Source organism: Trachypithecus francoisi, unplaced genomic scaffold (genome assembly GCF_009764315.1).
Source record: "Trachypithecus francoisi isolate TF-2019V2 unplaced genomic scaffold, Tfra_2.0 Lachesis_group6, whole genome shotgun sequence".
NCBI lineage: Eukaryota > Metazoa > Chordata > Mammalia > Primates > Cercopithecidae > Trachypithecus > Trachypithecus francoisi.
In genome coordinates this window covers 49,250,921-49,264,205 of record NW_022681471.1, presented here as the reverse complement: position 1 = coordinate 49,264,205, position 13,285 = coordinate 49,250,921, and the positions used below count along the sequence as shown (strand labels likewise).

General features: G+C 43.0%; 1 protein-coding gene and 1 long non-coding RNA gene across 2 annotated transcripts in view; one reads left to right on the top strand and one right to left on the bottom strand.

Annotated features, from left to right (window-relative positions):
• Positions 1–13,285, top strand: part of LOC117078560 — a 42,887-nt gene that overhangs the window by 15,028 nt on the left and 14,574 nt on the right. The window contains exon 2 of the long non-coding RNA XR_004435017.1: positions 10,810–10,948. This is a non-coding gene — a long non-coding RNA (uncharacterized LOC117078560). The remainder of the gene's footprint in view (positions 1–10,809; positions 10,949–13,285) is intronic.
• Positions 5,569–7,602, bottom strand: TCEAL3 (transcription elongation factor A like 3). The gene is given in 6 exon segments (XM_033202118.1): positions 5,569–5,862; positions 5,865–6,098; positions 6,101–6,292; positions 6,295–6,446; positions 6,815–6,884; positions 7,418–7,602. Coding segments are annotated over 4 exon segments (654 nt in total). The 5' UTR covers positions 6,425–6,446; positions 6,815–6,884; positions 7,418–7,602; the 3' UTR covers positions 5,569–5,764.

Below are 13,285 nucleotides of genomic sequence, written 5' to 3'. Positions count from 1 at the left end.
GGTTCATGCCATTCTCCTGCATCAGCCTCCCGAGTAGCTGGGACTACAGGCGCCCACCACCTCGCCCGGCTGATTTTTTTGTATTTTTTAGTAGAGACGAGGTTTCACCAGGTTAGCCAGGATGGTCTCGATCTCCTGACCTTGTGATCCGCCCGTCTTGGCCTCCCAAAGTGCTGGGATTACAGGCTTGAGCCACCGTGCCCGGCCTCTCTGCCTACTTTTATCCGAGTCACGCTAGCAGCTGATTAGATGGTGCCTACCCAGATTGGTGGGTCTGCGTCTCCCTGTTCAGTGACTCATGTGTTAATCTCCTTTGGCAATACCCTGACAGACACACCCAGGAACAATATTTTGCATCCTTCAATCCAATCAAGTTGGCACTCAATATTAACCACCACATTGTACATTTTACTTCTACATATGTTACAAGCCATGTAACACATTGTTCTTATTTTTATTGTAGATAATTATTTCTCTTTAACAGCTTTATCGAGATATAATTCATATGCCTTATAATTCACCCATGTAAAGTGCACAATTCAATGGTTTTTAGAATATTTATGGAGGTGGGCAACCATCACCACTATCTAGTTTTACATTTTCATCAACCCTAAAGAAAACCTTCCTGGCCGGGCACGGTGGCTCAAGCCTGTAATCCCAGCACTTTGGGAGGCCGAGACGGGCTGATCACGAGGTCAGGAGATCGAGACCATCCTGGCTAACACGGTGAAACCCCCTCTCTACTAAAAAAAAAATACAAAAAACTAGCCGGGCGAGGTGGCGGGCACCTGTAGTCCCAGCTACCCAGGAGGCGGAGTTTGCAGTGAGCTGACATCCGGCCACTGCACTCCAGCCTGGGCGACACAGTTAGACTCCCTTTCAAAAAAAAAAAAAAAAAAGAAAACCTTCCTATTACCAATCATTTTTCATTCCTGCCCTTCTGCAAGCCCTATGCAACACGAATCTACTTTCTCTATAGATTTGTTGATATGGCCATTTATTATAAATTGAATAATAAAATATGTGGTATTTTGTGACTGCCTACTTTCACTTAGCATAATGTTTTCAAGGTTCATCCATGCTATACCATGTATCAGTACTACTTCCTTTTTATTGCCAAATATATTGTATAATATACCATATTTGTTTATTCACCAGTTCATGGATTTTTTTTTCTATATTTTGGCTATTATGAACAATACTGCTATAAACATTTGTGTATACATTTTGCATGACTATATGTTTTCATTTCTCTTGGGTATATACCTAGGAATGGAATTGCTAGGTCATATGACACATTATGTTTAACATTTTAAAGAATTGCCGATTTGTTATGCCAAGCGAGTGCATTCCCATCAGCAATGTGTGAGGACTCGTTTCTCTCCATCCTCACCAAAACTTATTTTCTATCTCTTTCGTTTTAGCCATCCTACTGTGTGTAAAGTGGTATCACTTTGTGGTTCTGGTTTACATTCCCTAGTGACTAATAATGTTGAGCTTCTTTTCATATGCCTATTGGACATTTGTATATCTTCTTGGGAGAAGTATCTATTCAAATCATTCGCCCATTTTAAAATTGGGTTCTCTTTTTTTTTAATGGTTGAGTTGTAAGAGTTCTTTATATATTCTGGAAATTAGCTCCTTATCAGATGTATTATTTGCAGTTGTTTTCTCCCATCTGGTAGATCATCTTTTCATTTTCTCAATGTTATCATTTGAAGCACAAAACATTTCCATTTTCATGAAGTGAAATATATCTATTGTCATATATGATTTTGTTGTCATATCTAAGTAAAATTGCCTAACTCAAGGTCATGAATATTTATGCATATGTTTTCTTCTAAGAGCTGTATAGTTTTAGCTCTTTCATTTATATTTATGATCTGTGTTGAGTTCACTTTGATATAGGGTGTGACATAATGTTCTAAATTCATTCTTTGGCATGTGCATATCGAATTGTTTCATCACAATTAGTTTAAAAACTATTATCTTCCCTTTGAATTGTCTTGGTAGACTTGTTGAAAATCCATTGAGCATAAAAGTGAGAGTTTACTTCTAGATTCTCAATTCTATTCCACTGATTTATATATCTATCCTTATGGTAGGACCACCCTGTCTTGATTACTATTGCTTTGTGGTAAGTTTTGAAGTTAGAAAGTGTAAGAACTCCATTTGTTACTGTTTTTCAAGATTGTTTTGTCTGTTTTCGGTCATTACAATTTAGGATCACTTTGTCATTTTCTGCAAAGAAGCCAGGTGAGATTTTGATAGCGATTGCCTTAAGTCTGTAGATCAATGAGGGAATATTGCCATCTGAACAATGTTAAGTCTTTCAGTCAATGAACATGAATTTATTTCCATTTATTTAGGTTGTCTTAATTTCTTTCTTTCTTTTTTTTTTTTTTTTTTTTTTTGAGGCGGAGTCTCGCTCTGTCGCCCGGACTGGAGTGCAGTGGCCAGATCTCAGCTCACTGCAAGCTCCGCCTCCTGGGTTTACGCCATTCTCCTGCCTCAGCCTCCCGAGTAGCTGGGACTACAGGCGCCCGCCACCTCGCCCAGCTAGTAGGTTGTCTTTAATTTCTTTTGACAACATTTTGTACTTTTCCATAACAAGTCTGGCATTTGTTTTGTTAAATTTATTCCCAAGATTGTTTTTCTTTTTGATATCATTGTAAATGGAATCATTTTAAGTTCATTTCAGATTGTTAATTTCTACTATAAAGAAATGCAGGCCGGGCGCGGTGGCTCAAGCCTGTAATCCCAGCACTTTGGGAGGCCGAGACGGGCGGATCACGAGGTCAGGAGATCGAGACCATCCTGGCTAACACGGTGAAACCTCGTCTCTACTAAAAGAATACAAAAAAAAACTAGCCGGGCGAGGTAGCGGGCGCCTGTAGTCCCAGCTACTCGGGAGGCTGAGCAGGAGAATAGCGTAAACCCGGGAGGCAGAGCTTGCAGTGAGCTGAGATCCGGCCATTGCACGCCTGGGTGGCAGAGCGAGACTCCGTCTCAAAAAAAAAAAAAAAAAAAAAAAAAAAAAAAAAAAAAAAAAGAAATGCAATTGATTTTGTATATTGATGTTGTATCTTGCTACATTGTACTTGTGTATTATTTCTCATAGTTTAAATAATTATTGTTAATTGACAATTATGATTGTATATATTTATAGGGCACAAGTAATATATCACCTTCCCTCTGGAAATGATACCATATTAGGGTCTCAGCAATGGCCTCTGCTGTTGGCAGGTTTCATACTCAGCTATGAGAATAGTCAGATCAGGTTGGTATGGGAAGTCAATATTGTTGAGCTCTCGCATAGTTTTGTACAAGGGCCCATTGAGCAAACATTGGGATAGCAGTGGCAGGGGAATGGGGAGGCTGAATGATATCTACAGAGATGGTCATTTTTTTCCTCCCAATTATTGATAGTTTCCTCTGCAGTGGATGCCCCCAGTGGGTACACTCACTACCTGAATAAACAGATACGGACTATTTAGAAGGGAATGTGACTTGGTAGTCTTTAGATTTCAAGACCTTCCCAAAAGGTAAAAATAGGCAGAACCTTGGTTAGGGCATCCACCTTGAGAGAGTCCTGTGCCACTGTTTCTTTGCAGCCATTCCAATCCATGAACAATGTATCTTTCCATTTATTTAAATCTTAATTTCTCTCATAAATGTTTTGTAGTTGTCAATGTATAAATCTAGCACATAGTTTGTTTCTTTAAAAGATGTTGGTACATATGTGCTTTGTGCCTACTGAATTCAGATAAACATTTCCTTATACTTCCTCCTACTTTTTTATGGTTTATACTTAATGTAATTGAGATCATGCAAAGTGTTAAACTTTAGTGTACATCAGAATTATCTGGGCAGTTTGTGGAAATTGCAGGTTCTAGAACCATTTTCCTAGAAATTCTGGGTTTGTGCCAGGGACCAGAATGCTACATTCTAAACAAGCTTCCCAGGGAGTCGTTTAACATATTTTGATAAAAATCATTTTTATACATTGTTAAAATGGTGTATGAGCTGAATTTAGAATTATCACTTCTCCTGTATTATTTAGTTTTGAATTTCAAGTTGTATTTTTGACAAGTGAAATTACTTGCCCAAGGATACACTGGGCCAAAACCTCAGGGCTCCTGACTCAGTCATAATCAAGTAATTGTTAAATATATGTGTCAAGGACAGTGTAAGGGATATCAGGATGAATTTTTTAAAAGTCTGTTTTGATAAGGGAATATACTGGTGGGCTAAATAAAAATGCCTGAGAGTTTTTAATGTTTTTAAGAGCACTGTACCTCTTTCAGTTGCAAGTGGTTTAGTATGGGAAGGGATGTTTCACACAGGGTTATCTCTGTGATTATGTATGGATAAGTCCCTTGATTTTGTATGGTAGGCCAGCCAACAAGGCTTTTTAGAGAAAACTCACACTTAGAAAGGTACAAAAATTTAGATAGGGTTCACCTGTGGTACTGGAGTAGGGTATTTGGTTCAAACACAGTTCATTATCTAGTCAATAGGTTAGACTCAGGACACAGTCCCAAGTAGACCCAAAATGTCTCAAGTCTTAAGAAGAGAAATGAAGCTGTAAGCAAATATAAAATGAACTAAAAATGTTAATGGCTACTTTGCTAAGAACTGTGTAATACAGTGGGCTCCAGGAAGCCCTAGAGTAGAACCACCTGCAGTTGGAACTGTGGCCCTTTGGGGACTGTAGGGAATCAGAAGGGCTTTGTCACCATGAGTACTCCATTATATCAGCGGCTGTCAGCAGACAGTACATATACAGGGCATAGCAGAAGAGAAGTGCCCAGCAGATATGATAGTATCCAGAGAAGGATGGCATCCTCTACTCAGCTGCTTGGACTTGTTCTGGGGACAGGTGAAACCCTACCTTCAGCTCTTCTTTTAAGTGTCTGACAGGGTGCTGGGTCCTGCTACTGTAAGGACAGCTCACATGTTCAATACCTCATCTGATCCACTGTGCAGTCCTGTGAGATAAGTATTATTCCCATTTCACAGATGGCAAGACTGACCCTTACAGCAATGGATTGTTGTAACTGCCAGGTTGATACCTTTAGCTATTAGTCTCAGAGGTAATATAAATTTTACTTACCATTTTATGTTCTGGCAACAGAAATTTCAGTGTCTTTATTACCCTCATAGGCTCACTGAACAGTTCAATTGCTTATGTATTGTTTTCTCATTTAGTTTTTCAAATTATTATTATGACAAAAGGACATATCCTTTAAGAAAAGGTGGAGATGACAGCAAAGAAAAGAAAAAGAATCACATCCTATGGCTCCGCCATAGGATGATAAAAGACACAGGAGAAGGGGTAGCAGTGCCTACTCACCTAGTTACACCTAGGGAAGACATGAGGATGGGCACAACAACAGCAGAATGGCATGGAGGTACCTACCCAGCAGATGATTGAACTCATTTTTGGCTACCATTCAGGAATAACCATTGGCTACTTTTTAGTGTACATGCTTTCAGAGTTTTCTTTGTGCACAAATGCATTATGCAAACATTTACATTTTTATAAAAACGGGCTGATACTGTATATGCGGTTCTGCAAACTTTTTTTTATTTTTATTTTTTATTTTTTTACAATGTACCATGAACATCTTTTCCATGCACATGGGTGAAAATCCTCTACTAAAATATAGAGCACTGTAGTTGGGTCAAAAGGCTGCTGGTAACGAGATTGACATCTAAGCAAAGTATCAGCTTAAGGTTAAAGCATTGGGCCTGGCAATACCTACCAGGAAAGCAGGGCCAGCAATATTTCATCAGAGAAGTCAGAATGGAAGGCAAAGGCATTAAAGGTATGGATATCGTGTAAGCCCCTCTGGCCCTACCGCCACCCCTCACTCCCCTGACACCCCGTTGTCCCCTTGGGGCAAATGGATCCTGTACATCTCTTTGCATCCAATGAAAACCACCCATTTTCTGTTTTTTCCTTAGCTCCTCCTGAGCCCTTGACACATCTCCACATTCTCTCATCACCTCCTCACTGCTCAGATGCCTTTCCTGTAAGTCCTCCTGAGAGTCCCTGGGGGAATCGTCCGTCCCCCTGTCCGTTTTTCTTTTGCTTTCCGGGGCACATAATCTTCAGCCGGGCGCTTTTCGGCGGCTCGCGGCTGGCTCTCTGGCTTTGCCTGGGAGGCTGGCTTGCCCTCGCCTGGTGGCTTGCCCTCACCTTCGGACTTGCCCTGCTTTTCCTGGCTCCCCTCATCTTCCGGTTGTCCCTCATCACCTGGCTCTCCCTCATCCTCTCTCTTCCCTCGCATTCTGTCTTCCCCTCCACGTCTGGCTTTTCTTCCTCGTCTGACTTTCTTTCATCATCAGGCTCTACTTCATCTTCTGGCTTTCCCTCGTTTTCCAGGTTTCCTTCATTTTTATTGTAGGGTTTTTCCATGTCGAGATTTCCCCTCCTTTTCCTGTCCTGGGGGATGGGAATGGAGGGAAGAGGAGACAAGTAAGAGACAAGGGAGACTGAGTGGGTGGGGTGGAATGCAGGTCTGGATAGTACTTGCATCTCACCCCTGGTGAGGGTTCCCCTAAGCTGGCCGGGCCTACAAGAGGGCCTTCTGCCCACCACGTAGCCTGCCACTCCTCCCACACACGTGAGCCAGCCATTGCCTGGCAGGCCCTGCCACCTTCTCTGCCCTGGTTCAGCCTGGTAAGGTGTGTGTTCATGTGAGTGGGGGATGGGCAGGGACCCCAATCGGCCCTGGCCGGGCCCTCCACACTCTCAACCCTTATAGGGCCTTGTCCATGGAGTTCCCCTCCAACCACCTTCACGGACCTGCGGGGATTCTGGACAGGTTGCTGCTCCTTCTCAGGCCTCGCAGAGCGCTGGGAACAGACGCGCAGACCTGTGGACAGACAGGAGACAGGGGTAGGGGCTGCGCGCTCAGCAGTCTCACAGGGACTCGGTTCCCTTTCCTGAGTCCAGGCCCTTCTCATCTAACGTTTTCCTCCCCTACATCCCCCGCACCCCAGCCGCCATTTCTCTCCAGGCCTCGGGCACCAAACCAGGATGCTTTCCAAACTGCGTTTGTCTCTGTGTCCCCTAACCCTGGAAGCAACCTGTCCCAGCGCCACCCCATTTTTGCGGAGGTCAGATGTTTCCATGGGAGTAGATTGTGAGAGGGGTTTATTTCCAGAACACGTCTACGTTTCACTGTTGCCCTGCAGGGTTGCTCCCCCATACCCCATTTCCAGCACTAAAATGGATGGAGGGCTCAGTGCAGGGGGTCGTTGAGAAGGCGGGCCAGGCTCCCCCGCCCTCACCCCCGCCCACTCCGCATCCCCCTCCTCACCAATCTCCCGGATCCTTTCTCCACCCCCTCCCTATTCCTACTGCCAGCCACCTCCTCCCCTTCCCAGGTCTGCCGGCAGCGCCCACCTTCACACTGACCTCCCGGGACCCGGGACAGGCCTGTGCCTCCTCCGGCTCGCAGAAGCCCGCTCGCTGCTCCCCCGCCGCCCGGACAGCTCAGACAGCTGGTTCTGCGCGGGCGCCGGGACCGGACCGCAGGGCGGGCGGGCGGGCGCGGGGGCTGGTGCCCACGTAAGGCGCCCGGCGGGTCACGTGAGCGCCGCGTCACCCGAGCTCGGCCCCCCTTCCCTGACCCACCTCACCATCCATCCTCGAGGGACCGGGAGGCTGGGGACGGTCGGGGTCGGGGTGGTTGTGTAGCAAAGGGCAGTCACGGAGAAGAGGAGGAGAGGGTGGCTTTCTGACCCCAGGTGCTTTACCTGGCGCATCTCACAGCATCCGCAGGGTATCTCTCTGTGATGCCCATTATCGCCAGGCGTGACAGCTGATCAAAGAGGGTACCCGACTTTGCCAAGAGCGCTCAGCCCCAGAACTCCAGAGCCCGCTTTCAAGACCGTCTCTGCCTGACTTCAGAGCCCAGGGTGGTGGTGCCTGCCAGGAAGCTGAGCTGCCACTTCGAGTGGCGGTGTTCCTAGGGTTCTGTCCTGGGCCTCCTCTCTCCTCAGTCCTCAAGTTCTGTCTCCCTGTTCGATCTCATTCATTTCCTGTAAAGACCAATGACTTCCAGAGCTACATCTCCAGGCTATTCCCTCCCCAGAATCTCAGACCTATTTTTGCATTCCCACCAGTAATATAGTGTTTTGTTTCCCAACACCTTTCCCAACATAACCTATGACATTCTTTTAAATGTTCACTGATATGATAGTTGAGAAGTAGTATCAATGGCATTTTATATTGCCTTATCTCTGTTTAAGGACAATTTAAATATCTTTCTTTGTGAATTGTCGGTTCATGTCTTTTCCACATTTTTCTAGTGGGTTGTTGGTCTTTCTCACCTCAATTTTCAAGTTTTCTTAATACATTAACTGTTACATATGTTGCAATTTTGTCCCCAGTTTGTCAGTTGCTTTTTGGCTTTGTTTATGGTGTTTTTCTGCCATGCATTAAAAAAAGTAGTCAAATTTATTAAACTTTTATTGCCTCTAAATTTCGGTTCATAGTTAAGAAATCTTTTCCTACATAAGGTCCAATAAGCATTCACCCATGTTTTCTTCTAGTATTCATATGGTTTTCTTTACATTTAGAGTTTATATTTGTGTATGGCATAAAGTATTCATGGATCTTTTGTTTTCTTTTTCCAATTGGTTTGTCAGTTGTTCTGGCATCAGAAAGTCCATCTTTGCTTTAGGGATTTGAGATGCCACCTTTATTACATATCAAATTTCCGTATGTACTTGGAAAACTTTCTGGGCTTTCTATTCTGTTTCATTGGTCTGTTTGCTATCCATATACCAGTTGAATTATAGAGCATATATAATTTCATATATCTGGTAGAGCTAGGCCCCCTCAGTAGATTCCCTTTTTTCCTAAACATTCTTGTATGTTTATTTTTCTACATGAACTTCAGTATAAATTTGATTCAGATCCATTTTAATTAACGATTAGATATATCCACCTGAATGTCCCTGAAGGACTTCAAATGCAATATGTCCCAAGTGATTTTACCATCCTTCCTTGATCTTTTCCACACACAAAACTCCCCCCTCTTCGTTTCTCTTATCTTAATAGATGGCTCTAGAGCCCACACTGGGAATCATCCCTCATTCCCTCTTCCTCCCTGCCACCAAGTAATCTTAACCTTCTCTTCTAAATATCTCTGGATCTTCCCACTTTTCTTCCATCTCCACTCTTGCTACTTTTTTTTAGGCAAACAACTCCCCACTCCTGGTCTATGGTGGAAGATCCCTTTCTGGTTTTGCTACCTCAAGTCTTGCTCTCCTTTAATACATTCCAAAATATTATATATCATATTGTCCCACTGCCTTTTTCTGTTTCATCTTCATTGCAGTACTTGAAGTAGGTAGGTCACTAATTACCTCTTATACAGAAACCACTTCACAAGCCAGGTTAAAAAGGGCCTTGGTCTTGAGCCTGATTATTTTCAGATCAACTTTTAGCAGTTATTGAAGATCTAAAGTAAATTCTAAATTTTGAAATAATTGAAAAGAAATGTGCCTGTTGGATAATTAGACAATTAGGATACCAGATTCCTGGATGGGATGATGATTCAGTCTTGTAAAGCTGTGAATTTTATTACTCCTGCCCCCCACCCTGCCAGCATTTGGAAGTTTGGTAGATTTTTCTTCAAAGGTCTCTTGAAAAAAATCAAATGGGAGAGGATAGGCAAGAAATTAATAAAAGTCATGATAAAGGGGTTCTAGTTGTTTAACATATGAGAGCTCGTAATAATCCAAACAGTATGGCACAGGTCCAAAAATAGAAATTTAGTGAAGAAAAGACAAGAATGCTCTTCTACACACTTAGGTTTTAATGAGCTTTTAATATACAGATTAGGTGGCATTTCAACCTAGTGCGAAAGCTGGGCTAGGCTTTGTTGAGTACAATACATTGATTTTTTACTCTAACTAAATTTTTATGAACACCACAACCCAGATGTCTAAACCCAAGAGAGATTATTTCATGTTATTATCATCCTCATCAATAGGTGTTGAATTCCTTTATGTGCGTGACATCACATGGTCACCATATAACATATACTATAGCAACCAGTCTATTTACTGTGGAGATCAAAAGCTAAAATACCAGCTTTGCCACTTACTAGTTGTGTCAACCTAGAAAAGTTACTAAAATTCTGTGAGCTTTAGTTTTCTCTTCTAGAAAATGGGAGTAAGATTTTCTGTATCAGGATTATTGTGAATTATAAATAAAAATGGCTATATAAAGTGTTTAGCACATAGTAGACCTTCACCAAATAGTTCCTTCAACCTCCCATAAAATACATGATTTTGCAATAAAAATTTGCATAGCTGGCCAGGCGCAGTGGCTCACGCCTGCAATCCCAGCACTTTGGGAGGCCAAGGCGGGCGGATCACGAGGTCAGGAGATCGAGACCATCCTGGCTAATATGGTGAAACCCTGTCTCTACTAAAAATACAAAAAATTAGCCGGGCGTGGTGGCAGGCACCTGTAGTCCCAGCTTCTTGGGAGGCTGAGGCAGGAGAATGGCGTGAACTCAGGAGGTGGAGCTTGCAGTGAACCGAGATCGTGCCACTGCACTCCAGCCTGGGTGACAGAGTGAGACTCCATCTCAAAAAATAAAAAAAAATAAATTAAAAAATTAAAAAAATTGCATAGCTATCAGAGGCATCATTTGGAAATATAGTAAGAGGAACTATATATACTATATGAGCTTCAGCGTTATCAGATCAATAGATTATGAGATGGAAAAAAATACTGCACCATCAGTTGTTCTTCTGCCCCATTATTTTAACTTCTAGATAAACATCTGGGAAGCACAGGTATATGAGACACAGAAAAACAAGGCACTGTGGATGCCTCTTCTGTCTGGACAGAAAACTGGAGTCAGGAGACCTCTCTGAGTCCCCAGAGAAAATCATCACTACTGTGTGTCCTTGGGTAAGTCACTCCTAATGTGCTGACATCACCTCTGTAACACACCAAGATCTTCACATCTTGGGCACTCAATAAAAGGCAATCATGACTATTTCTTATATATCTACTGGGGTATGTCAGGATAAGGGAGACAAAGGCTAACCACAAGGAAACAATACTTTCCTCTAGAGACCTTTGGGAACCTCACTGTTAACTGAGTGCCTGCCATGTGCCCTACACAGGGATAGCTGCTTTATGTAGGACAGTGGGGTATCCCAAGTACCCTCTCAACAGCGTGAGTAAAGAGTCTTTGCCCCATTAGATGAATGAGAAACCCAAGGCTCAGAGAGATTTAAGTAAACTGTTCAAGGTTACGCAAGCTGGTTACTGCCAGGCCTGAGAACCAACCTAGGTCTTAGAATGAGGACTACTATCTCAATATGTCCCTATGTTATCTCCCATTTTCTCTACTCAACTTCCTTCCCTGTGATCACTGATGAATCAATAATTATTTCTCAGGGACCTACCGATATCTAGCACTTTACCGTGTTCTTTAAGTGAAAAGGGCTAGGTATCAGAGGAGGAAGATCTTTCACCTTGGTGAATGATATGCTCTCTGGGTAGGCAGAAAGCCTCTTCATATAAGGCCACTTGGAGAAAGAGCTAAAGGAAAAATCACTAGGCCAGTGACTTTGGGCCACTGTCAATGAGCCAATAGGCGCTCAGAGAAGGCAATGGCCAGGTTTGCTGGAAATAAACAGAGAAAGCTTCAAGGAGGAAAAGGACCTTGACCTGGGCCTCAGATGATGGGCGGCACCTAGAAGGAGGTAGGGAGGGAAAACTCAGCTGTTTGACTATAGTTCCTGGTCTTACATTAATTATACCGGCCTATCTTTATTAAATGGTCAGGTTGCCCCAACTTGAAATCAAGGTCTCAGACATCTGATTTCTCCCTCTCCCACAGACAAAGCCCTCCTTCCTGCTTCACTGTATCTCCTGAATCTGTCACTACCTTAGAGCTTCACCATTTCTCATTTGAACTCTTAAAATAATCTCTTCTCTAATTTTCCTGCTTCCAGCCCTGCCCCTTCCTTCAGATAAATCTTGCATATTACCATCAAATTAAACTTTACTCTTCCCTGCTTTTAACTACCATTCTCCTGCTTGAAGGTGCTGACAGTAAACCTATCACCCACAGAGTAAATCCTGCACTCTTCATCCTGACATTCAGCATCCATCAGAATTGAGCCCCAGGACACACATTCCCAACCTAGTCATGCACTTCTCTGCCCTCACTCACTGTGCCCCAAGTATGCCTTATTCTTCCCTCTCATTGTCCTTATGTGTCATTTACTTCCTGCCAACTGCCTTCTTATTCCCCCTAGAGGTCCTGGTCCTGCTCATTCTTACAGGCCCAACCCTCATCACTCAGCCTCTGAAGCCACCCTAGCTGGAAGTGATCTTTCCCTCCCCTGTTGCAGCTACACATAGGGTCTCTACCCTTCATGTTGCCCTTAACAAAGGTTTTTGTACCATATACCCTTGTACTTTTCCATGTCTCTGTGTGTGTGTGTGCATGCGTGCACTGGGAAAGAGTAGTGGTAGCTCATCAGGGAGATGGTCAGATGTGGGAGATCAGATGTGATCTTGTCCTGCTTCTGTGGTCCCTATGCTGATACATGGTGATTTGCTCAGAAAATCTCAGTCTCAGAAAAAGCTGTTTTCCAATTGACTCATAGCTGAACCTGCTTTCTGGGTTCACAAAGGTTGGAGTAGAGGCTTATTAACTCCTCTTCTGTTTAATGGACTTTTGATATAAAAAGAAATTAATCATATTCTGAAAGAAGAGCCATCCCTGAACCCTCAAGTCTAGATCCCTTATCTGTTCTTTAAGCACCGTTATTTCCCTGTTGTTTACACTCATTAGATTTTGTAATTGGCTCTTTCCATTTCGTATCCCCCTATAAGCCCCCTAAAGATGGAGACTGTGCCATATTCATCTTTGCATCCTCTTGCATGATTATTCAAATACCCGTTGATGAAAACAGGTATATATGTGTGTGTGTGTGTGTGTGTATCTGCTTCTGGTAATGGCGGACTAGATGATTTAGAGCAACCCACCCATTGAAAAAAACTACAAAAAGTCAGATCTCTAAAAGGCTACAAAGTTAATACAATCGTGAGGAATTACTATGTTATACTATAAGAGAACAGAAGCATCCAGAGAGGTAAGCCTAGGACTTAGAGCTATATTTTTATTGAAGGCATCTGTGGTTAAGCAATAAGCCTGTGCTAAACTGCTTGGAACTTATGGCACATTCAAGGCGCTATAGTAACAGAAATCAGAGCCCAAGGCCCATC